The following is a 26,542-nucleotide window of genomic DNA, read 5'->3' as shown; positions in this document are numbered from 1 at the left end:
TCAAAACTTAAAACAGAAATTTCAATGCACAGAGTGATAACTAAAATCCTTCTGTCACAAAAAGAACCATACAACGAAGTATACTAATATATAAAACCTAGGTTCTGTTCGGAACAACTTATGAGAAAAACACTATTATTCACATATAAGAAAATAAATGGTTTAAAGATAGGTCTCACAAAGATATACATGACAAGTTGACAACAAAGTATCCAAGCATTGTGAAATATAAACTCCTACATCCCATACCCTGATAAACCATGATCTTGCAGTAGCATCATGTCTTGTTGGTAATTCATTCCATCATCCCATGTAAACAGTGATGATGCCTTATTCTCATCCAAACCATTAGGCCACCAACTGATGCTCTCCTCTCTCAGGCTGTCTGGTTCAGGCATTATGTGTGCCTCTTGTGTACTATTATTACAACCATTACTGTCATATAGCAGCTCAGTGAAGTCCGACTGGAAGCCGGCAACAGAAGAACTAAAACTTGAACTCGAATTATCGGCACTTACACCATCACTGGCAAGCACCGGAGATTGAAACCCTAATAAATTGGCACTATCTAAGCTCTCTTCAATGCTTGTACTACTGTTTGAGTTTAGCATTTCATGTTCTAACCCTTGCATTGGAATGCTAGTTTTGTTTTGCAAGGAATAGGGGTTTTGCCATACTGTGGGGTTTATGTTGAGGTAAGAGAAGGGGTTGTAGAGACCTTGAAGCTGTAAGTGTAGTTGCATTCTTTCAATGGCTGATGTGCTTAAGGCTTGAGAAGACCCGGTGGGGTCATGATAGACAGTTGCTTTGTTGGATTCTAAGTTGATTTCGCGGTTTTGTATCAGTCGGCGAGATTGTTGCGGTCGCTTGCCGAGGAGCTTCTTCTTCAACCGTGTGTTCCAGTAGTTTTTTATGTCGTTGTCGGTTCTTCCTGGTAATTGAGCTGCTATTATTGACCACCTACACAGTGCATATATGATTTAGTATTTGGAGAGATATATATATATATGTATGCTTTTGAGATGAATATTCATGGAAGTTCAGATTAAAAGAGTTATTTGTTCTTGCATGGTGAGTAGTTGAATTCCTGCTAATAAAGGTTGGGTTTAATAAACATGATACAAAGATAATTTATATCAATTTTCTTCACATGCCTAACAAAAATGTAAATAAAAGAGACAAATACTAATTTGAATAATATATTACTGAAGGTACGTAAGTTGCACCGCATAATTCTTTTTTAAAAGAAAAGTATTACTAAAAGCTCCAGAAGCCTAAAACAAAACCAATAGCGGCTTTTACACATGCATAAAAAAGTGTTCTTTGTTTATTGTTCCTCCAATTGCCTAAGGTAAGAAAAGAAAAACAAACTCCAAAATTACACATTGATGAAAACCAACAACCAAAACTCAAAAAGTATGTACAAATTAAGTTGAAAAGGAAAAGAATGATTCTCCTCAAAACAGAAGATAAATGTGGAGAATTAGTAGAGTTCATTTAAGAAAAAGAAAAGAAAAGGAAAATTAAAAAAGGATGACAATAGATTTGTTACCTGCTGCCTATACTGATGTAGAGACGGCAGATGACTTCATCTTCTGTTTCAGAAAAACCTCCATGCTTGATATTTGGCCTCAGATAATTTAACCATCTTAGCCGACAGCTCTTTCCGCATCGCTTTAAACCTGATTTAGTTATGTTCATTAGGCCATTAATTATTAAGACTGATTAAAAATTGGAGTAATTAATACTGGTAGAGGGGGGGAGGGGTGGCAATTCAAAGGTTATGTATAAAAGTATAGATGATGGTGATTTCATTGTGAAATAGGGAGAACTGAGCTCAAATAAGATGGACAAAGAAAATAAAAGAATAAAAAAGTTTGTTCATAAGGCTCTCACTAGTTTATAAACAAGTTATGTATAATATAACTCCTAAGGTATATATTCACAATAATTAATTCATGGCAAAACTAGCACCATGCATGCAAGCAATTACATGGAATTAATATACTAACCGATCTTTTGAGGAAGCGCAATCCAATTGCCCCCGGTGCCATGCTCATCTATGTAAGCCTTGAGTTTCGCATCCTCCTCAGGCGACCACGGCCCCTTCTTCACAGTAGCCTTGTCGCAACATGGTGCTCTCCCCATCTCTCTCTCTTTCTCTTCAATTTCTATCTACAGAAAGAGAATCAGGTTGGAATATAATTCAGATGTTGGAAAGATGTTCACTTTAGTTAGAAGAGGAAAGGAAGATGGAGGTGAGGCCAGGTTTTATAGAGGGAGAAAGGAGTAGGTACACAGTAATGTGTGCTAATTAATTAATTAATGATAATCATCAAAACTTTACATGCATCAAGATACGTGAAGGCTTCCATATATAGTTAATTACATATATATATATGGTCACTTCCATAAACAAACTACCAAAGGTAGCCAATACACAAATCCCATGAAGCAACGTAGGAATGCATAATTGGTTGCTATTCATTTACTTGGAATTAAAATCAAAAGACAGCTAAAAGCATCCTATTATTAATTCATGTTGGATTAGAAATTAAGGATGCGCGAGAGGCCCAATTGTTTGAAGAAAATTATTAATTGATTACTAATTTGTAACTTTTTTAAGAACTATGATTTACCTCTTTTATTTTATTTTATACCGGAGTAATAAATTGTATAATTTAGTTCTAAATGTAGTTATAAGGATGTTAATGAAATATGTTTATTAAATCACACAACAATTGTATCGTATTCCATAAGCGGGTATTGATAAGATTTGTTTTTGTTTGCTTTTTTTTCTTTTCTAGTAAAGGTTAAAGGTCAAATCACTCAACTATTTATCAACAAGAAAGTATATATTTCATTCTGATTTTGTCACTAAATTAAAAATTAGTTCTCATATAAATGATATATTTAATGTAGTATATATATTATTTTTAGATTATATAAATTATTAGTTTATTCAATAATTAATTTTTATATGTTTGTTCCATGTTGATCTTAATGAGTAAGGGAGATATGGATGAAGCTAATATATATATGGAGGCTAGTTTTAAATGAATATGAGTATGAAAATACTTCCATTTGAATTTGATATGTACAGTACACATTGGCATCCACTTTATATGTTTGTTATTCACTACTGGCCTGTTCGGCGTTTTTACTGTTTCTGTGGGAAAATAAAAATTCAGTTCAACTGAATTTTTTTTTCCCACAGAAACAGTAAAAACAAGTTCAAATCCTGTGCTCATGCCCATTCCTGATGGTGCGCCGAACAGGCCCTACGTGTCAAGTATTTCATTTATTAGAAAAGAAAGCAATATATATAGAGGTATATTAATAGGATGGTGAATATATTAGCAACTAATTTGTTTTTCCGACATGTCAGGATAGGAAAAAAATTTATTAAAAAATAGTTATTATTTTTATTATTATTTATTTTTTAATAAAAGGATAAAATTGGCTTGCTTAAAAATGAATTTTTTTTATTTCTAAATAATTTGGTAAAAAAATCTTGTTAACGATTAATTTTTTTTCACTTTGCTTTGTAATTAAGATAATTTTTATGATAGTTTAACAATAAATAGATTCATTATATGTTAAAATTGTCAAATGACAAGGCACAATGGTCTGGATTGAATGTTAAGGCTCAAATAATTTCTAGATGCTTATGATTCTCAGTGAACCAATAATTATTTTTATTTTTATACTTAATAGAGCAATACACCAAATCTATTTAGAAAGAAATATACAATTATCTTTCTTCTCCAAAGAGCTTACCCTCACTTTCTTTTCAAATCAACAAAATTCATTTTTGTTAAATTTAAAATTGACACAAAAAAAAAACAGAATTAAGGCACAACTGAAAGACAATCACAGTAGAAATATGTTATGTACCAAAATAGAGATAGATAAATGATCTAATTTTTTACATATTTATAGATAATTTTCAAATTGAGGGGTAGAAAACTGCCTACACATATTTATAGTCTGAGATATCTCAACTTTTGCGTGACTGTCCGGTGCCTATTCGGTGATAGCGCAGGGGCCTGTATTATTTGTGCTTTGAGATTCGTGCAGAACTTATTTAAACTGTATTATTTGACGGCGACTGTTATCAGAGAGGACAAGTCTGCCGGTGTACTGGCTCTTGCTTTTCTTGGATCCTTTGTGAATGTCTCTGTGTCGCTTTCTTTTCTTAAACATAACGATACTCCAAATATTTTCTTGTTAATAATCAAATCAAATTGTTTCTATATTAGTATAATCCACTACATGATAACCTTCATTGTGGTATTCAAATTTCAAATTCTAATTTACGTGATAGTCTTTGTTTAAGATCCTAGTTAGCTAAGTGTGTCTTGATGTTATGAAAATAATTAAAGAATTTTAGTTAGTAGCGATTTTATTTAATTTTTAAAAAAAAAAAATTGAATCGGTAACTTGAGTCATCAATAGTTGCATTCATTTATACAATTGTTATGAAAACCATTAAAGAATTTTAATCAGTTTGTAGTCCAATACACATATAGTTGCATTCATTTATACAAATATACAATTGTTAGAAATCTGAAGTACACCAAGTACATATATAGTCAAGTAAAATGGCACACCAAAAAAATAATGGATCAAGAGGCCCCACCATGGCCAGAATTTCAAAATGCCTGGTTTGCTTTGCTTTATTGGGACTTCATGTCAAGCTAATTATTTGTTTAAACAATTTCAAAATAATTGTTGACAAAGTCTCCTCTAGTGTCTTAACAGCGATATTTCGTTAGCATATACCTTAAATTATAATTGGCATATATATCAATATCAGAACCTAACATCAAGGCTTAATTTATAAAAGCTAGTGTTATTATCATATAATAATGTTTCGACAAAGACTAGAGACAGAGATAGTGGAGAACATTCTCACACTCTGACTCAGGTTGGTGATAGATTTTCTGTGTCTCCCCACCTCTATTTTCCGTGTAACATAGCATTGAAATTTTGATGTTGTTACTTGCTACATCATGGTCTGGTAAGACTCTGCCGCAGAAATTTTACTTTTCCTGGTGGCCCAAAATTCAAGGACGACTTTGTGTTAAACCTTGGCATGATTCAAAAAAGGTCAGCCGGAATAATTACCGTTTCAAAATATCCCACATTGACTAGTTAGATCTGATTTTTGCATTCAAATTGCAGCGTTTAATTTTATCCCTGCAAAACCACAACATCTATATTTAACAGAATTTTGTTGGGTGCAAAATTTAATATTATCTTTTCACATAATACTATCTAATTTTTGTAATAATTAATTTATTATATCAGTGCATTTTTATAATAATTAATGTTTTGTTCAGAATGTACTGAAATATAAATAATTGAAAAAATTGGTACTTGTCTCCTGTTCTTTTTAAAATGGAGAGAGGGGGTACTACCAATACCATACTATGCATTATAGTGGAACAATTGTCTCTGTATATATTTTTCACATTGCACTTTCCTTTGATTGGGTATGTCACTAGGGCTTAATTTTCCATGTAAATGGAAGATCAACTAGGTATCTATGAGCTCTTTTACAAAGTGATGTGCTTCTTTTTGAAATCTTTAATTCTAAGTCAAATTTTGATGATATAAAGAGAATAGGGAAGATCCCGTTCACTCCATTGCAAATTTCTTTCATTTAATATTTTTCTATGACGAGATGAAAAGAACTAGTACAATTAATGGAACACACAGACTATTTATATATATTTGTATTTAATTTTTTTTAAAGACAAAAACAACGTTTTAAATCTGCATCTGTCTTGCATTCAATTAAATGAATGAATACAACATTCGCGAGGGTAAAAAGTGACTATCTGCGAGGTTATACTTATAAAAAGGTGTTGCTTCTATTAGTAACAGGAATATCCGTGAGGATATAACAACAGTATCCGTATTGCAGATATTGTCCCATTCTTGTAGCATATATGCACAATTTTTCGTTATAACCCCTTTGAGCTAATTAAGTTAAAGCAGTCTTTTCAGAACATGATCATATTGGCTGGTTGGACCGTGAAAAAATAGGAGGTCATTCCGAGTTAGTTCAATAACAAGATTAGATACGTATTGAAACCAGTCAAAAACCGAGTTAATTGAACATTTTTTACAAAAATCTAGCAAACCATTTAATAAAAAATTGGATTTTGCCAATTCTTTTTATTTTATTTTTGTTATATAAAAACTCAATTATATTATATATATATGCATATAAAATTGGCTAAAAAAATGTAGTACTACATATACAATTTAACAAGTCAATTTAAATATTGCAAGAACTACACTAATTCCTTACATTGAATATCTCTTCAATGTAAAAAACATGATCTCAGAGCTCAATGTACATGTTAAAAATAATAAAAGCATGTTATGTGCTTTTAGAATGAACATCACGTTATATGCATTGAAGCTTGATCAGAATGCATGAACCAGAAAATGTTATTGTAAATATATGCACATTTATAAATTAAAAGGTGAAATGATTTTATTATAAGTTGAGGGTTTGTGGTTGAAGCTTGTGAGCAAATATATTAATTATAGACCGACGTTTCTTAGAATCTTTTATAAAGTTAGTGGTGAAGAATTCTTCTTATATATAGATTTTATATACACATGCACAGTATACAAAGTTCAACTTTCATGTTGTTAATTGCAACAATTAGTAAATGGAGAAAAATCTAATATTTGTTCAAAAATTAAAAAAATTCTATCACATGTTACCTAATATTTTTAATGAATTACCATGTCAATAGAAATGAAAAAAAATAAAAAAAAATGTTTTATGTCAATGGTTAATAATTGAGTTATTGGAGCAAACCTAATTGGAATGTTAATTATTATGATTTTTAAATAAATATTTGAATGAATAGCATCAAGACAATAAGACAAAAGCAGAGTTGAATTTAAGGTTTTTCTAGTCATTTTTTTAAAAGATATTATTTTAATAAATATCATTTTAATTTTGGTAACTCAAAAATTTGATATAAATTGATTTATTCACTTTATATCCCGAACCCACTTATAAATAAAATAAATTAAAAACAATAAAAGAAGCATACTAATGAGATTTGTAATTCATGAATTATGCTAATGCGATATGTTATTAGTTATCTATCACAAAAAAAAAAAGTTATCATTAGTTTTGTATGATAAACTCTTTCAATTATACAATCAGAACTAGAATTAGATATGAAACGAACTACATATTCTAGGCATGCAACATTTTACTAAAATATTGTAATTTATGCATGTCAATAAGATGTGTTAAAGGAGTAGTTAAAGTATCAAAATTAACCTACAATATAGAATGCAAAACTGTTTTCAGAGAGAAATAAGACTAATGAAAATCCAACAAAATTGGTTTGAAGGTCGAAAGAGTACACTTTTATTCCAACTTCACTAGCGTCTCCATCTTTATGAAGATATTACATAGATTTACAAAATTGTAAACAAATTAGATATTAAAAGATAATTATAAGTATTGATAATTACAATTTTGTATGCAATAATTCTAAAATGTTTTATTGACTTCAATTGTATTGGAAAATAACATACTAGAGCTAATTTTGAATTGTTGTCATTTTTTGCTTTTATTTTTTTGGAAGGAAAAAAAATTAAAATTCAGTTAGTTTGCAATTGTAGTTTTCATTTTATTAACAAGGAGTTGGAGAAAAAATAAAATAAAATAGTTTGATATATTTATAGTTTACGAGTAAAAATTGCATGTTTTTAAAAAATAAAACTGTGTATTTGTCACTAGAACAAAAACTAATTTCTTCAATGCAACAATATTGATAGTTAAAATCACATAATGTTGCAATAATTTTTTGTAACCCAAAAAATACCCAACAAAATGACCTACGAAATTATTATTTATTTTTCTTTTTCTTTTTTTGGGAAATAATAGGCTAAAACATGTAAAGAAAACTCCCTACAATCTCAGCGTACCGACTTTTCTCATAGAAGGTAGCCTCCTTTCAAAAAAAAAAAAAAAAGGTAATTAATCTACCAATTATTGGTTAAATGTGAATAAACAGTCAAACAAGTAAGTAATCCCTTTTTACAATTGAAACCTCAGCTACCCTCTGACTGACAGCATTGTCATTCATTGGAGAGATCAGAGAAGTCTATCCAATCATCCAATAATTACCATGCACCTTAATTAATTAACATGCTATAATCAAAAGGTTAAAAACCAATCATATCTCTATGTAGCACATTTTCCTAACCAAGGATCCAAGGTATAACTAACAAACAGGAAAAAAGTTGTCTTGATCTTCTACATCAATCTTATGCTATAACAGGTGAAGGAATCTGTTGCTAGATTGAATTTGATACATAATAAATAAATATAAATAGTATGACATTTGATGTAGTATTTTTTTGTTTTGTTTTGTCAATATTTGTTTTGTTGCAAAAAAATTTAGCTTATTTTCATTGCCTCAAAGATAGTTTATCAATTAAAACATAAAAAGAAGTCTCTTAGACTGACAATTTGCTAAGGGAGTTTTTATTCAATTTTCCAAATCTTTTGATGATTATCTAATTAATGGAGTATTTAACATGAGAATTGAATTTTAGACCATAGAGTGTTATCATATGTTTATCACTAAATAAAGTTTTACAATATACTTATTACATAATAGTATATATCTCTGTTTATAAGATGTAAATATTAGATCTGAATCATTCAAGAAATCTCCATGTGTTAATATATTTGAATATCAAATTTTATACTTTTTAGAAACATTTTACTAATTTCGAATGAGTCCATAATCTTTAAAATAAGTTATTTTTACAAATATAAAATTTGGTCTCCAAGTACATTTTCATATAAATATCATATTGAACAAATATAAATCGATAGTTTAGATTTGAAAAATAGAGATATATATTAACTGCATGGACCGTTCAATTATATGTGATATTATCATAGCCTCACTTTTTTTGTATTTTTTATTTTTTATTTTTTATTCAAATTGCTACAACTAGCGTCAGATAAGATCAAAACTTAATTAAGCTGGGGGAGGTTGAGGTTGAGGAAAGATAAATCCCCTGCTAGAAAGATAGAAGCACACTCTCTTTTGCTTTGACAAGTGGCAGGCATGGCTTTTTTTTCCACGACATGTTAACAAAATTCCAAACAAGAAGAGGTCAGAATTGTAAAGAACTTTTGAGCCATGGCGAGGAAACCTCGCATTGACCTTAGCTGTTGCCTGTTGGGTCTTGACGTAAATCTTGGGCCCCACTTTAAATTAACCGGATATTTACATTTTACAATAGGCATGACTAGATTCAGATATTATGGGTACTTTGTAAAGAAGCCCTTTAACTATTTGATATCTGGATAATTTCTGCAGAAACCCTTTAACTATTTGCAAATTACTCAAGGAATAAAAGTAAATATTATAGGAGAAATATATATGATACAAACAAGAGTACACCTACCAATAAATGTAAGAGCTTACTAATTTGGATGAATAAACATGAACTGAAAAATATACAATACACCTTATTCATCATCGTAAGCTGAAAATTCTCGTAAGGATATTAACAACACTGATTTGATTTCAAATAGCGATAGGCTGTATGGTTTTTCATTTGACTCTGTTACTCTTGCATTGTATGAAATCAAAACAACATTATTAATATCATTATCTGAAAAATTCATTGATTTTAAAACATAGTGTTCAAAGGATTTTTTTTTTCTTTTGTATATTTGCAAATAGGACTTTTATTCAAGCTCCAAAAAAAGGAGGACCTCTTTTACAAATGTTCAATGATGAATTGATGAATGATTAATAAACACAGCGTGTTAACACCACCTTTGGAAAAGGAGGAGCTAGCCCTCTCTCACCTTTGTTTTTTCAATTAAGAAAAAGCAAAGGCAGACTTAAAATTAAAAATAGTTATAGCTAGAAAAGGTGAATGAATTGTGTTGGTTTTTGTAGCTTGTCTCCTCCTGGCCTTGGGAATATCAATCCAATTCCTCTCATCAGCAAAGAAATACTTCTTTTAATTAGTCTTAAAACACGGTAGAAGGGATAAGCATTGAGATTACAAAGATATTAGAGAGAGGAGAGAGAGAGAGAGAAAGATAAAGGTCTATAGTGGGAATCAGTTTGGAGTGTTTTGATGGATGTAATTGGATTTAGCATTTGAATCATTCTTGGTTATGTCTGTACAAATTTGAAGTGGCCTAATTGCCACTATAGAAAGATATTATTATTACATATAGGCTTCTTTTTTATTTGAAAAAAGTCATGTGAAAGTGTTAATCAATTATATAGCAAAATGATTTAATGTGGAATTTAATATAAAAATTATAGCTTTTGAATCATAATTGGACTACCTTACATCTATGTAGGGTTTAATTATTATTACATGACATTTTATTTTATAGATATTGTGTTTATCAAGTGGCAGAAGAAAGATACACAGAAAAGGATGCTTTTGACTCCTTGAATTAAAATTTTCAATTTTTGCAAAAAGTATTACTAGTAAATAGTAATCCCTTCATAAAATGATATTAGATGACAATTATTCATCCAGCTTCTTCAATCTCATTATGTCCCCGCGTTTAAATACGATACATGCATATAAATATTGGTGTTTGTTCGAGTTGTGAAACTAATGTTGGTGCTTAATTAAGATTGTAAACTGAATAGCAGGGTTTTAAATAGCGTGCTATAGTACTGCTGTAGTGTTTTGAATCATAAAAATTATGGTGTTATTAACGCTATAGCGATGATATATGGACATAGCGCTAACATTTTAGCCGTTCTGTTATAACACGATAAATGCTATTTAAATCTTTGTTAAATAGTAAGTCCGAGACTAATTCATGTTCGGATTAATTACAAAAAAAATGAAAATAAAGAAGAGAATTAATATGTCAAGCATTTCACAGCAGATACAGAGAAAATTAAAATGGGAAGAAAAAAGAAAAAGAAAAGAGAGAGAGAGAGAGATTTTACCACATGCATGATTTATGTCTAGTCTCCGGCATCATTTCTTAATCTTTAAGGTTTGACTGGACTGTCATTAATTAAATATATTTTTAAATACCAAAATTCAATGATATTGCCTTTTAGAAATTTTCCAACTAAGAAAATTACTATTTTGAACACATGCGTATTAGTTATCAATAACGAACCCACATAATTATTTTTTAGGATCATGATAATTGTACATGCACTTCTATCATCTTATTTATCCTTCCACTTAACTTCCATAACTGTCTTGGAAACCACAAAAGTTTCAGCACTGATTTTTTTTTCTAAAGTATTAATCTCCATGCACAAAGGTATTTATATCTAAGAATGGAAGTATTTATATTTATAAGGTGAATAATTTTTACATAAATAATTGTATCTCCAATCAAATCTCAAATTGCATGGGAGGCCATACACGTTTTTAGATGTGAAATTTTTTTCTTCATTCAATCTCGTCCACATATCTGACGATCTATGAATAATTTTACGAATCTAAAACCACGAACGTCTTCTACGTAATTTTCTCTTTCAAATGAGATCTATGATGACATACTTTCGAGCTCGTCGTTATACAAGTATTTATACCTAGTCGTGCAAGTATTTATACCTATACTTGAAAGTATTTTTTTACATATAACACTGACTGACATATCAAAGTATTAATATCAAGTATTACAAGTATTTATTCCTATACACTAGAGTATTTATACATATATAAAAAATACTTGAATAATTACCTTGTATACGTTTATCGTGATAAATATTTTTTTGTATGGATAAATAATTAGTGGGGACCATAGTACAACCTCTAATTTTAGAAGTGTTTAAATAATTAGTGAAGACCATAGTACAACCTTTAAATAATTATCACATTCCTTATTTAACGTGGACTCTCTAATTTTAGAAGTATTTAAATACTTGGTGGGGACCATAATACAACCTTCCTAAATTGTAGATGTGGGGATAGATGGGGGATAGAAGTGTGGGGATGAATATAATTATTATATTTTTTTTAATAAAGATTGAAGATCAAATCACCAAACTATTTAATTTTTGAGTTTTAAATCTGCAATTTTTCACACAAAGAGTATTATTTTTGCCACTAGACTAAATATTGGTTCTCATTCGAACCAAGATAATTATTAACACTGGGTACAAAGGGACTTGAGAAAAATAATTGTCACAAAGAAAATGGTCATTTTTATGAAAAAGGATTGAAAGTTCTATTTAAACAGTATGAGAAAAAAGAGCGTCCCACAATGTTTCAAAAATGTTTTCCAACATGAATAGAAAATAAATTTGCTGAACAGTACTTAATTTTTTTTTTTCCTTTGCAGTACTGTATTTTTCATGTGCGCCAAACACACCTACAAAATGAATAAAAGAAAACATATTTGATGAAAAATAAACCGATTTTTTTAAAAATACCCAAAAAAAAATTATTTTATTAAAAATAACCAGGTTTTGAGTGAAATTTTAAAAATACCCAGGCCGCAGATTTTTTCCGCGCTCCGGAATTTTTATTCCGGGCCGCGGAAAAAATTTGCGCTCCGAATTTTTTTTTTTTTTAGATTTTTTTTTATTCCGAGCGCAGATTTTTTCTGTGGCCTGGAATTTTTTTTTTTTATTTAGAGTTTGGAGAAAGAAAATATCTATGGTTTGGTTTATTTTTTTTATAATATATGTATAATATATGTGTATGTATATATATAATAATAGAGGAGGGATCCGATTACACCATTTTTTTGGTCACACCGGTTACACTCGCAATTTTCAAAGTTTTCAAAGTCCAAACAATCGATCCAAACCGTTCAACTTGTTGGATATGTTAAAATGTGCTTGCAGATCAAATTTTACATTTTTTGGAATTCTTTTACTATTTATTAAGTATTTAACAAAATCGCTATATTCAGACCGTTGAATTTTTCTACCCATCTTAATAAATAGTAAAAAAATTCAGAAAAATGTAAAATTTGATCTGCAAGCACATTTTAACATATCCAACAAGTTGAACGGTTTTGATCAACTGTTTGGACTTTGTAAACATAGGGTGTAACCGGTGTCACCAAAAAAATGGTGTAATCCAATCCCTCCTCAATATAATATATGTATAATATAATTACATATAATTATATATAATTAAGGTTTTTGTATAATTATATAATATAATATAATTATACAAAAAACTAAATTACTCTACATGCAAACTAAAAAATTCCACAATTAATAATTACACTAGAAAAAACATGAATTATACTAAACAAAATACCGATCGTTGTACGTCTACCGTTGAACGAAAACTTAAACTGAGTTTTTGAGGCACTAAACGACGTTTTTTTGAAATTCTGATGCTTCCGATGCAATGATGCCTGGTGTACTACCGTGCAAAATCGGATCCGTCTCGTTCTCCCCTTTCCGAAAAGTGCTCATACGCGCAAATTAGACTTTCCTAGCCAAAGTTATAGATGTTTATATATACATATTTATATATACATATATTATACATATATTATAAAAAAATGAGTTATACATATATTATATATACATATATAAATAGAGATAGGCTACGGTGAGTTGTGAAGTAAAATGCATTTCTACTTCACGCCGTATTTTTATTTTGAAAGCCCAAACGACCGATCCGAACCGTTAGATATTTAATCCATATTGAAATGTGGTTGGAGACCAAATTTTACATTTTTTTGAATTTTTTTACTATTTATTAAGCATTTTTGAAAACTGCTGTTTTGCTGTGAACAGTAAAAAACAGTAAAATTTTGTGAACCCTCAGATCAGCGGCATTCAAAATTGCTTAATAAATAGTAAAAAAATTCCAAAAAATGTAAAATTTGGTCTCCAAGCACATTTCAATATGGAGAACAAGATGAACGGTTCGGATCTACGTTTTGAACTTTAAAATCACAAAATATGAGCGTGAAGTAAAATAGTCGCTTTACTTCGCAACTCACCGTAGCCCAGCTCTATATAAATATATTACATATACATATATTATATTATATATACATATACATATACATACATATACATATATTATACATATATTTTCTTTCTCCAAACTCTAAAAAAAAAATCTGGGCCGCAGAAAAAATCTACAATCGGAATAAAAAAATCTAAAAAAAAAAAAATTTGGAGCGCATATTTTTTCCGCGGCCCGGAATAAAAATTCCGGAGCGCGGAAAAAAATCTGCGGCCTGAGTATTTTTAAAATTCCACTTAGAACCTGGTTATTTTTAATAAAATAAATTATTTTTTTGGATATTTTTAAAAAAATCGGAAAAATAAAGCTGAATTGAGTCATAGAATATAGATATAAAATAATAACTTCGAACAAAAGCTGAAAATTTTATTGTGGCAGGTGGATTAGGGGTAGCGCTGCAAACGAATCGAACCAAATCAAACTTATTCCGGTTTGAGTTTACGAATAAGACTCGAACTGAACTGATTTGATTTGTTTCATAATAAACTTCAATCGAACGAATTAATTGTGATTTTTTTTCAAATCGAATCACGAACTCTGGATTCTTTTTGACAGCCACCAGTATTTTATGTATTAGTTTTCTTCACGTGGAACAAAATTCACGTAGTTTCCTTTTACCTTTTATCTTTTACGAATTCACACTGATGAATTGTGAGCCAGTCCAATTAAAATTTCCTTACCTTTTACGTGATTGGATTGATTAAAATCATGGCATGGACCTAGTCAAATGAAACTTATTTCCATTGTTAATTAATTTGTTACGCTGCTGAAATATTTTTCCATTATAAGTTGCCAATATATTAAAAAATTTGAACTCTGATATAAGTTTGATTTATGCATTATTAAAAATTGAATGGTTGAAATCATTAGTTGCATTATTTGAGATTCAAATCTAAATAGTTAACGAACTATACTCAGTTTAAATTTGAGTTTGAATGAGATTCGAACCGAACTGATTTAATTTGTTTCAAAATAAATTAATTTCAAATCGAATTAATTACAAACTTTTTCCGAATCAAACTCAAATCAAATCACGAACTACGAACTTTTTGCAACCATAATTAGGGGTCGGTAAAAAGACCTTTTTTTAAACCAGAATGCTCTTAGCTTTGGGAATTGTTCTTAGAATATATATACTTGAATAGTCTCTGTCTACGTAACCGACGCTTGATATCATAACATTAAAAAAATAAGAGACTTCCAATAAAAATTTGACACATGATCCTCTATTTTATTAAAAGATAAAACTAAGTTACGCAATACGCATTGCTTGAGAATAATTAACCATTAAGTAACTATTCCAGAAGGATCATGCATGCCATGCGTTCATTACTTTTTGACTACTAGTTTTGACAACAACAAAAAAAAAAAAAAAAAAAACGAAACGAAACAGTTTTGAAATTGTAAACAAAAAAAGTCTATACTTTGACAAATTGAGTTGAATTTAGCTCATAGCCTAGGCTGATGGTTTTATCAGTGTTGCAAATAACGGTATGCAGTTGTCGAACGGACATGATACTATCAAGTGATTAATCGAAAATAATCAGGAATAATTAGTATAATAGAGAATAATCGGTTGATTAGTCGAAAAAATTCATGACAGTTTCATTACCGCTAATGACTAATTGCCGATTAATCGGTCTAAACGGACATTTTTTACAACACTGGGTTTTATTAATTATACACTGGCAATGCTCCAACCAGTGTTGTAAAAAACAGTTGCCATTTAGGCCGATTAAGTGGCCAATTATTCGTTGGCGGCGATCAAATCATTACGGTTTTTTTCAATTAATTGGCCGATTATTCTCGATTATTCCCGATTAATCGTTTAATGGTACCATGTCCGTTCAACAAACACATACCGTTATTTACAACACTGGCTCCAACTATTCTCTCTCGGGTTCAATTTCATCTTTTGTTTTTATTTTTTTCCCTTTTCCTTACGGTTTGATTATTTCACCGAAAACATTTACCATCAAAGTTAAATTAATTGAAAGAAATGGAAATCCTTTTTTTTTTTAGTTTAGATTGTGCACAATGCACACTTAACATATAAATCTACCAATCATCTAAGCATGAAAAATACTCTCCTAACAACTTTATTTTGGTCTAATTCAAGTGCCTTTCATTACAAATTCCATCCAATTTGTCACCAATTGAAGATGCAAATTCCAAGAAGAAAAAAACAGCAATCATAGTTGAATAACAGATCTCTTCAATCTTTTCAATATTTTTTTATAGTATTATTTCACTTTATAATCTATAATTATACCTAATTTGTCAAACATCCTCTTAGGTCCATAGAGTTTGCTTCAAATAGGGAATGTAAAATAAACATGTAACACCTTTTTTATCTTATGATTTGACTTTGCAAGCAAACCAAACATTTCTAAAATAGTTTTTGTGCAACTGTTGGTTGGTAATAAGCTGCTTTTAGCTGACAAATCCTTTCAAAATCCAAGCTTTATGCTAAAAAGAAGAACAGAAAATAATTTCTTAAAAAAGGAACAACAATTAGTAGAAAACTCCAAGTCAAACATTTGAAATATAAAATTTAAAATTAATAATCTAAACACTAGGTCCCCGGGTTTGTTTCAACCAAAAGTTTGATCATTAATATATAATTAATTAGAGGCAATAATTGCATCTTTTCAATATAATTATGAAGATGTTTTACATGTGTAAAGAGATCTAAACAATAAGGAAAAAAAAAGCTGATGTTTACTGTAACTAATGACAATTATTTATTGTAACAATCTCAATAATCTTAGAAAAATAATTTAAAATTTAATATTATGAACATGATCTATATTAACTATATATTCATGTCTATACATAATGATGAGATTTGACATATGTTTCACCATATATCAAGTGACTTAAAATTTTAACGGTCTGAAATTTAACGGCTTTTTGTTTATCATCAAACAATACTTAAAATAATACATGAAAATTATTATTGTTAGACTATATAGACATCTAATCACACCTATAAATTTACTATTATTATCAAAATTTTCTATATATTTTTTTAATTTGTTATCAAGATTATTGTCAAGAAAAGAGCTGTTGACATTAGGTATCCATTCTCCAACTATCTAATCTGGACTTGGACTTGTGATTCCGCATGTGGATCTTGAAAAAATAGAGGTATTATTCATCAAATTAATTTTTAAAATTTTTATACATTAACTTAAAAAAAATTGTGATAACTTGTGGCACTAAAACCATTTTCATAATAACATTATAAACGAAGAACCTAATTAGACTCTCTGTTTAATTAGAATTCTTGATTGGTTTAGAATAATGAAAAAAAATATGCTTTAGTTTTTCTTTTAGTGTGTGGTTTAAAAATAAACATTAGCCATCAAATCCTTCATGAATTTTGAATATTGAAAAATACAATCTTACGTGGGCTCACATCACATATATGCTTTGGTAGAACCTTGATCTGATCTGTTCAAAGTAGGGAGATTTCTTAAGATTTATGTAACAACAGCTTGTGCTGTAAATTATTATAAAAAATGCTGGGTAACAGCTTCAACTAACGGGTAACCCGACAAACTTTTTGACTTTGAGAGCATTTTTTTTTGTTTTGACTTGGAGAGCATTAGATGACCTAATAGATTGCTTCACAGAGTAAATTCCTCTAGATTGGATGTTTCTCATCGTCCCTTTAGCACAACAATCGCTTCTATATATGCAAAAAAAATGTATGCACAAGTTATGGGACTTAATTCAATTTTTTTTTTTTTTTGAAAATCTTCGCAGAAGCTGCGAAGTCGTGAGGGGGAATCGAACTCTCGACCTTTGGGTACAACAACTCTAGGACTTAATTCAAATTTATATATCACTTAACAGCAGTACATAGTGAACAGGGTTGGAACCAGAAAATTTAAATTGAGGTGAATGAAATGTAAAATGTCTAATGTGTGGTGATCTAGATTCAAACTCTTTAAGTTTTCAGTATTACAAAATGAATTTATAATCACTAAATTACAGTTATACATTTAGAGCGTGTTCGTTTGTCATGGGATTACACAAGATGAGATTTGATGGGATGAGAATCCACTTTTGAAAAACGGAAACCCATGGGTACGGATTGATTACAGAAATGTGCTAAAATGAGTATTCAGTTGTACCGTGTGATTAGTTGCAGGAAATCTTGATTTATGATGAAAACATGTATTTTTATTTAATTATTCACCTATTTAAAATAAGAAACAATATATACGGGAAAAACTTGTATTTATTGGACATTAGATGGATATTTATTAGGTATTTAAGAAAAAATATTCCACAACCAATCAACATTGACTTAATTTTTATACAGAAGATTTTTTTTTTATTTCTAATTTTAAAGACTACTATGATTAAGAAAAAATAATGGAATCAACATTGAATTAAAATCACTGATTTTTATTTCTCTGTCTAAATTTTACAATTCTTTTGGAATTTTTGAAAATCACTGATTTTTTATGTTCCACGATTTTATGAAAAACAGTGATTTTCAAAAGTTACAAAACAATAGTACAAAATTTCTAAAAGAGTAAAATTTGGTCTCCAAGCACAATTTAATATGGAAACCAACTTGAACGGATCGACGTTTATATTTTATTATGATTTTTTATAATGATTTTATATATAAATAATTATGATTTTTCAATAATGATATTAAAATAATAACAAAACATTATATTTTTTACAGTGACAATGTTCTTTTATAATTAGAAAATTAAATTATGTGAAAAAATTTAATTGTTATAGTTTGTATGCATAATAACTTGTTTAAATTCATAAATATAAACAATTTAATAAAGTCTAAATTTTGTAATTTGTTTAAATACATATATAATTAATAAATGTTCAAACATAATTATTAAAGTTGTTGACTTAACATAATATTTATTACATCTAAAAAAATAGAGATGATATCACAACTTTTGTTTTGTATGCTCACGTAGCAACCATGTTATCTAAAGAATAAAATAAATATCATCATGTCATCATTGCCATGGATTAATATTGTCTAATGAAGAGAGAGAACAATAACATTTGGGAAAGAAAAAATGCAGTCTGATCAAATTTTTTTGTTTCCACCAAATAACAAAGAGTTGGGTTCAAAAATGGGAACAAAACTCAATCACATCTCTGTAGAAATATGCAACTGAACGGTGCAGTGGAATTTTTTTTCTATTGGACTCAAAATCCTTTGAATTCCTGTAGGTTTATAGGCATCCGAACAGGCCCTTAACATTTTATGAGGAAGACTAAATCATGTAAACATTCTTAAAAGAACTTACTTTGTATTTATGGGGTGGCTAGCTAGTGAAATTATTGAGAGAAGTTATTTTATGGATAATACGAAATGATATAAATTGAATTATCTTTCAGTGAGAAAGTGTAAAATTATTAGAAGTTTAGATGGTGATATGATCTCTTTAGTTAGTTTCTTGAAAAGTTAAACTCGGTTCTGATTCCTGTAATACCACTAATACCGGGACTTTAGTTTTTAATGAAACTGGTGACCACTATTTCAAATAATTATCAATATTATCCTGAATTGTACCTCAAGAATTCAGTCCTTCAAATCATTGAAACTAACAAGATTCTTCATAAATAAAAATTGTTGCAGTTGGTAGACATACGAGGGGTAAAATAAAAGGAAAAGAAATATATTTACTCCACAAGCTAAAAATAAAAATAATCCTGAATATATATATATATATTGATAGTCAAATGTTCACCATGAATGATGACATTTTATTACTTGCTAAACCTTCATATATCGATCTGACATACTTTCGCTAACTTATGACAAACAACATAATCCTATAACATACTAATTCCTTTTCGCAGGACACAATTTATAGCAAAAATAACAAAACTGCATCCAGTCTCAAAAAGAACTTCATAAAAAAGCACCGTCAGCTCCCGGTGGAAGGATGTATATGCCCCAAAATTTATTTACACAGAGTACATATCAGTTCTCACCCCGACGATACATAAGTTCTATAGCACAACCACTCCAGCAAACGGTAAATTCTCTAATTGCTACCAACCTGTAACATCAGAAACGAAATCTATATTAGTAGTTTGTTGCTAAGGTCTAATTTTATACATTAAGGTGTCAAGTTAGGAAAGCTAGTTTGTCATAACTGATTTTAGAAGGGAACAAGTAAAAATGGAATTTCTAGGGACCAAAGAATAAAATACACACAATTCACTTATTAAGAAAAGGAAATTGACTTACATATATAGAATACTAACGCATGCCATCTATAGCAGATGTCCTTCACTGTACAACCATATTTTTTTTTTTTTTTTTTTTTCTGTCGACTGTAAGAACAAAATATATGCCAAAGAGTGAAGGCAAAAAAAAAAGCTAAGAAAACATCAACTTAAAAGTGAAGTTTTCATCATCATCCTTTTCTAAAAGATAAATCACTTAGGAGCCATTTTACGCAATTTTTGTATAATTTCAGAGAAAGAGGGCCTCTCATTTGGGTCAGTGGCCCAGCAACTCTGCATCAAAGCTTTCCATTCAGGATCACACCACGAGGGGATCTGTGGTCGTAGCGTATCATCCAGAATACCTCCTAAATTTTTTGACATACACCAGAAAACAAAATGCATCAATGAAAAAAGAAAAAAGAAGGATCACAGAGCCCTAGTTCCATGTAAAATGAAAATGTTGTACCAATTATAGCATGACCCTTCATTTCTGCGTAAGGTTCTTCACCAGTAAGCAGTTCCCACAAGCAAACCCCGAAGGAGTATACATCAACCTACAAATGTATTGAGCACGTTATACATTTTTAACAAATAAAATAGCAGTTCATATCTTCTCATTGCTTGTTAGATTAATTTTACCTTTTCAGTTACCATATTACTTTTTGAACTGAGAAGCTCAGGTGCCATCCAGGGTAATGTCCCCCTAACACCACCTGACACCATAGTATGTTGTTTCACCTTTGATAAACCGAGATCCCCGATCTGTAAAGGAAATTTTCATAATGAATAAACTAATATTACAATCAAAAAAAGATTATTGAAACAAACTTGGGAAGAGAGAACATACTTTGCAAATGGGGCGCTGTGAGTCTTTCATGTTGACCAACAAGTTCTCACACTTGAGATCAAAGTGCACTATATTTTTGCTGTGAAGGTACTCCATACCAAAAGCTGCATCCATGGCAAGTATTATCCTTTTACGGCGATCTATCGTCCTGAACATTTTAAAAGGAAAAAAAAACAAAATAAATCATATAGTTAAACTAGTAGTTACATATTAGAAAAGATCTAGGTGATAGACACAATAGTAGTACATCATTGGATCCCGTCAATTATTCTTTTTTGAATACTTTACCTGTCTTTCTTAAGTAAGAATTGCTTGAGAGATCCATTGACCATGAACTCCGTAACGGTTGCAAGGCCACCATCAGGACCATCACGAACCACACCATAGAAAGAAACTACATTTGGATGGTGCAGTGAACCCAGAATCTGAGCTTCTTTCCAGAAATCTGCAATCTGCATAATACAGTACGTAAAAATTATTAAGGTAATAGGTCAATGAGTGGCCCAATCAAGACTTAAATGTAGATTCTTCCACTCCAATATGATACCAAAATATGAAATACTTGCAAAATGTCAATAACAAATATATACCCCAGTGAAACCGTAACTATAATCTCCAACCCAATTTAAAACATGAAACTGGCACTTACAGAACATAAGAATGACCACATCTTTTTCACATAAACTTAGCGAGTACCCAAACTAACCATGTTCCGCACTGGTTCTATATAATTGATCAATAGAACAGGGGAAATTCAAGTATTTTAAATACTCTAGCAAAGTTATGCAAGCTGTATGCACCTTTCTGAACATATGTAGGGTTATTCCTTATTTAATAGGAGCATATATGATATTTTCATTAAAAACTGTATCTGACTAGCAAGAAAAAAATATGATGAGAAAAATAGGTCATACCAGTCGTTCTCTCTCCGAAGGCCTTCCAGCAAAGCAGCTAGCTTTGATTTTTTTTATAGCAACGTCTGACCCCCTCCACTTGCCATGGTACACTGCACCATACGTGCCATGCCCCAGCTCTCTTATCTCCTCCAAATCCTCATGCTTTATTGTCTAATCACAATACCAAAAAGAGGAAAATAAATTAATGTGCCAAAATAAGGATGAAATAAATGAAGGGTATTGTGTATTTGCTCTACTCTAACAACACCAGTTGGTTTCATTTAAAAAGAAAGAATGTCTAATCTTACATAGACTCAAATGTGACCACATTTTTTATGAACCCTACAAATAATTAAAATTTTTTGCCAGAACTTGAGTTCTTGCTTGAAAATTGATTCGCACAAAACTGAATAGTTATTCCTCATAGTGCTTGTATGATGTATGAAGGAACCTGAAGGCCTTTGTCAAGGGCTTCTTGTTCAGCAGTTGTTGATTCAATTCTAGAAGCTCCATCAGATTCCGTGCTCTCTCTTTCGACTTCAAGATCCATGTTTCCATTCTGCATAATTAGTATACAATTTTAATATTACAATTGGTATTTCAATTAGTACTCTTGGAAGTAAATCAAGTTCAGTTAGTACTCTTGGAAATTAGCCTTTCTATAACAGATTTGTATTTAAAATAAAATATTAAAACTATTCATCCAAAAAACATACAAAAAAGATCCAGCCTTATTGTGAAATAAACCTCATTCTTAGGCACCGTTTGATTTATATGTGATCAATTCTTTCTCTAACTGCGAACACATGACCAAAACAAAATAAATTTATACGTTCATGCATTCATACTTCCACAGTTCCGTGTAACTGACCTCAGATGTAACTTCAAGCAAGTTGGGATCCTCATCATTAGCCTTCTCCATGGGTCCCACAGCCTCATCACCTTCTAAAGGGATCAACTTAATCGACTCGGCTAATTGCTTGAGAAGACTACCTCCTTCCTTCGATGCATCCCCATTTTGTATCACATGGTTCTCACCATGGGTCCCTTCTTTGGTAAATTTTTCTTCTCCACAAACTGCCACCTTATGCAGCTCTGACAAAGCACTAGGTTCATTTTCAGACTTAACTGGCCCAAAAGACAGAACATTGCTTTTCTTAGAGGAATCATCAGTAACTGGAGCTATAGTAATCGGATTATCGGCAACTGGATTTACACTTACAGGAGTTTCCTTGACTGGACTTTCAGTAAATGGAGTTCCTGTAACTGCAGTTTCAGTAACCAGAGTTCCGGTAACCAGGGGACCCACAACAGGAATTGCCATCTGGCATTGAGGACTATTTTCCGGGATGGGAAAATTCGGATTCAATCTAGACCCGGGCTGTTGGCCATAATCTGGAATGCCCGCATAGGTATCAAGACCGGGGATTTTCTGTGAACAATTCTCAGGAGCGCCAACCCAATGACTTGCAATCCGTTCAAAAGGAACAGCGCCAGAAATCCTGGGGCTGCCCTCTGGTGTACCAATCATGAAACTTGGTTTGATACCACCACCACTGGGGGTTGCATCAGGGGTGCCTCCGACTAAAACTGGGTTGATGCCTCCATTGGGGGTTCCTTCTTGGGTACTTTTAACCAAAATTGGATTCATGCCACCACCATTAGGGTTTCCACCTGGGGCACCTCTAACAAAAACAGGGTTAAGGCCTCCATTAGGGGTTCCCTCTTGAGTAATTCTAACAAAATAAGGGTTGATGCCGCCATTAGGGGTTCCATCCTGAGTAACCCTAACAAAAGGTGGATGGACACCAACAGCATTAGGGGATTCATACAGGGTTGGATTGGCACTTGCAAGCATATGTACTTGGGTTTTGTGCCTGAGAGATGGTATGGGAGGCACATTTTGGGGCACCTGGTAAAGACTCTCCAAATTATACATAGCGGCTTGATTATACTGTTGAGGGGGGTTCTGTCCTTGCTGAGGTGTATTATGAAGTATATCATTGGTACCATCCTCTGTACCAACTTGGGGGTTATAAAAGCGTGCATTGTCATGCAGATCGTGGATGTTTCCTTGTTGGTACGGGTAATTAACTCTACTTCCATCTGGAGTAAATGGGTCAGGTGCCCTATTCACTCTCGGATTGTCGTGGCAGTAATTAACCTGATTATGTGGGGCCCAAGTCCTATCATGACCATGTGCATCACTGCGATAGTAATTGTAGTAATCATTACTCTCCAGATTATTATGGTAACACTCACCGCACTGGTGGTTAAACCCGTTGTGTCCATGACCTGTATAGTAACGGTGTGGTGGCTCCAGATAACAGGCATCTGGTGTGTGACACCCGCTCTTTTGGTGGTATAGTGTGTGGATGCAATGCTCACAGCAAGTGCCATTTGCGTCAGCAGGATGGTCGCCACGTGAGAAATTTCCGGGATATCCTGATTTCTCATTGAAATCCTCTGCCCCAAAGGGACTGTCTCTAAACAGTTCGTAGGATTGTGGGTTGTGTAACCTGGGAGAGTAAGGGCCCGCTCCATTGTAAGGAGAATCCACGTCAGAGAATTTTGGGCCATATACTGACGGTCTAGGGACATTCAGGTGCCTCAAACTTATATTACCATGTACAGAACCTTCCATATCGGGAGAGTTCAAACCCGATTTAGGATCCGTTAAGCAATTTAATGCATCCACGTAACGCCTTTCACTCTCCCTCTCACTGAATACATCAAAGACAGCTGACGGGGAATTTAAAGCTTCCCCTTCTAGAACATTCTGAGAGAAGAGAAAGATCCTCAGCCGAGTAAATGCCTCGCCACTCGAGATCAGCTTATCATACTCTTCCATCATGTTGATGACATCATCATCATTAACAACCGAAACGAGGGCATCTAAATCTTCGTCAGGTTGCTGGTATTTTATTACATCAGCGCCTTCAAAAATTTCACGCATGCGTTGGAGCAGGTTAGAGAAGGAAATGTTGTGAGGTACTGTTACAATACGGGTCTCACCACCCACATACCGGAGCCGACCATCAAGTGGGCGCGGCAAAACTGACCCGCCAAAGCTGCAGAGGAATTTGGCTAAACGAGGTTGGTCTTCGGACTCATTGTTAACGTGTCCAGAGGCAGACACGAGCGAGTTTTCGTCCATCTCTGGTGATAGTTTGGAGTGGTTAATGATAGTGATAATTATATTTGTTTTAGATGGGATGTGTTTCATGTATGGTTTAACCACATTGAGGAATCTGTCTGAGGTTTCAGATCACTTGATGATCTCGGATTTAATCGAACAATTGCACGATGGTAGGATCTTGAAACAAAGAAGCAAGCTTTCCTCTCAGGTTTCCTGCAGAAAAATAAGAATTAAATCTTAAAAAATGAATCACATACAAGGTGAAATGAAACAGAGAAGGAGAATCAATATATGCCATTGAATTACTTTTTTAATTGAAGAACCCTAAAAGATAACCCCTCGAGGGAAGAAAACCTAGAAAACAATAAACTGATGTCTTAATCAGAAGAGGAGAACTTTTGTGTATAGAGTACAACTGCACCAAACCAAAAGAGAAAATCACAAATTGGAAAACCCTTCCCGATTAAAAATAATATAAGAATAACACCTAACAAATTGAACAGCAATCATTCCTTTCCAATCAGAAACAAATAAACCACGATCCAAAATCACAAATCTCCCATTTAAGAAGCGATAAGAAATAAAATACCTACAAAAATGTAACAAAACAAAAAATTGAGTGTGAGAGAGGGAATCGACCTAAAAGAGCGCGAGTTGGGACAAGGTTCCAGAAAACTTGGCGAAGAGAGAATATTCGATCAGAATTATGCCGTTATAGAAAAATCACCATTGATATCTCTCCAGTACCTTTTTTCCGTTTTCTCTCTCCTCTTTTATTTTTTTCTTACACTTTCTAAATTCGATGATCTCTTTCTCTCTCTAGTGGGAAGCAAGCGATGGGGTGGTGGCTCGCCTTACGGCGAGAGAGGGGCACAAAGGCCCTGGCGCTGGCTAAATGCCAGGTTCCGGTACACGTGGCGTCATTCTGTGAGGTGAGGGATTTATCTCTCTTTACGGAAATAAATTAATTTTTGTGCATGTGCTGTTATCACTTCCCAAACTTGTCACCTCAGCGACCTTTATTTGGTAAATATTTTAACAGAGTTATTTTAGCTTGCTACAGCGCAATTCAGTATATAATCTCGTGTGATCTGTGGACTGTATGAAGCCAAATGTGATCTGTTAAAATATTTACCAATTTTTTTGTTCTAAATTTTTAGAATATTATTGTATGGTGTGTGTTTCAGTCAATACTAAATTATTGATTGAATTAGTTGTATTATAACGACAAAAATGATTGAAATTATTGGAGCTACGTGTAAATAGAATCGTAAAATTTACGGACGTAAAAGTTATGGCAATTGTGACGTCATACTAATTTACAAGCTAATAAAGAATTAATAAACGAAGAAAAATATTTTTTTTAGTTTTTCTAGTATAAAGAAGACAAGTATCATGTGTATTCTGAAA

General features: G+C 31.6%; 2 protein-coding genes across 2 annotated transcripts; both read right to left on the bottom strand.

Moving 5' to 3' along the window:
* LOC144553633 (transcription factor MYB36-like) lies at positions 1–2,254 on the bottom strand. The gene is made up of 3 exons (XM_078301879.1): positions 2,013–2,254; positions 1,553–1,682; positions 1–960 (listed from the first exon to the last, which is right to left on the bottom strand). The coding sequence occupies exons 1-3, from the start codon at positions 2,146–2,148 to the stop codon at positions 237–239; spliced, it is 990 nt and encodes a 329-aa protein (XP_078158005.1). The 5' UTR covers positions 2,149–2,254; the 3' UTR covers positions 1–236.
* A 17,460-nt stretch (positions 2,255–19,714) lies between these two features.
* LOC144553445 (uncharacterized) lies at positions 19,715–26,058 on the bottom strand. Its single transcript, XM_078301619.1, has 10 exons — positions 25,772–26,058; positions 22,865–25,345; positions 22,445–22,552; positions 22,012–22,164; positions 21,386–21,549; positions 21,098–21,245; positions 20,890–21,012; positions 20,717–20,804; positions 20,270–20,615; positions 19,715–20,078 (listed from the first exon to the last, which is right to left on the bottom strand). The coding sequence occupies exons 2-9, from the start codon at positions 25,217–25,219 to the stop codon at positions 20,461–20,463; spliced, it is 3,294 nt and encodes a 1,097-aa protein (XP_078157745.1). The 5' UTR covers positions 25,220–25,345; positions 25,772–26,058; the 3' UTR covers positions 19,715–20,078; positions 20,270–20,460.
* Between the last annotated feature and the right edge of the window lie 484 nt (positions 26,059–26,542).

Source organism: Carex rostrata, chromosome 4, assembly GCF_964058835.1.
Source record: "Carex rostrata chromosome 4, lpCarRost1.2, whole genome shotgun sequence".
NCBI classification, from domain to species: Eukaryota; Viridiplantae; Streptophyta; class Magnoliopsida; order Poales; family Cyperaceae; genus Carex; species Carex rostrata.
The sequence above is the reverse complement of the archived record's forward strand: the minus strand, read 5'-3'. Positions and strand labels throughout refer to the sequence as shown.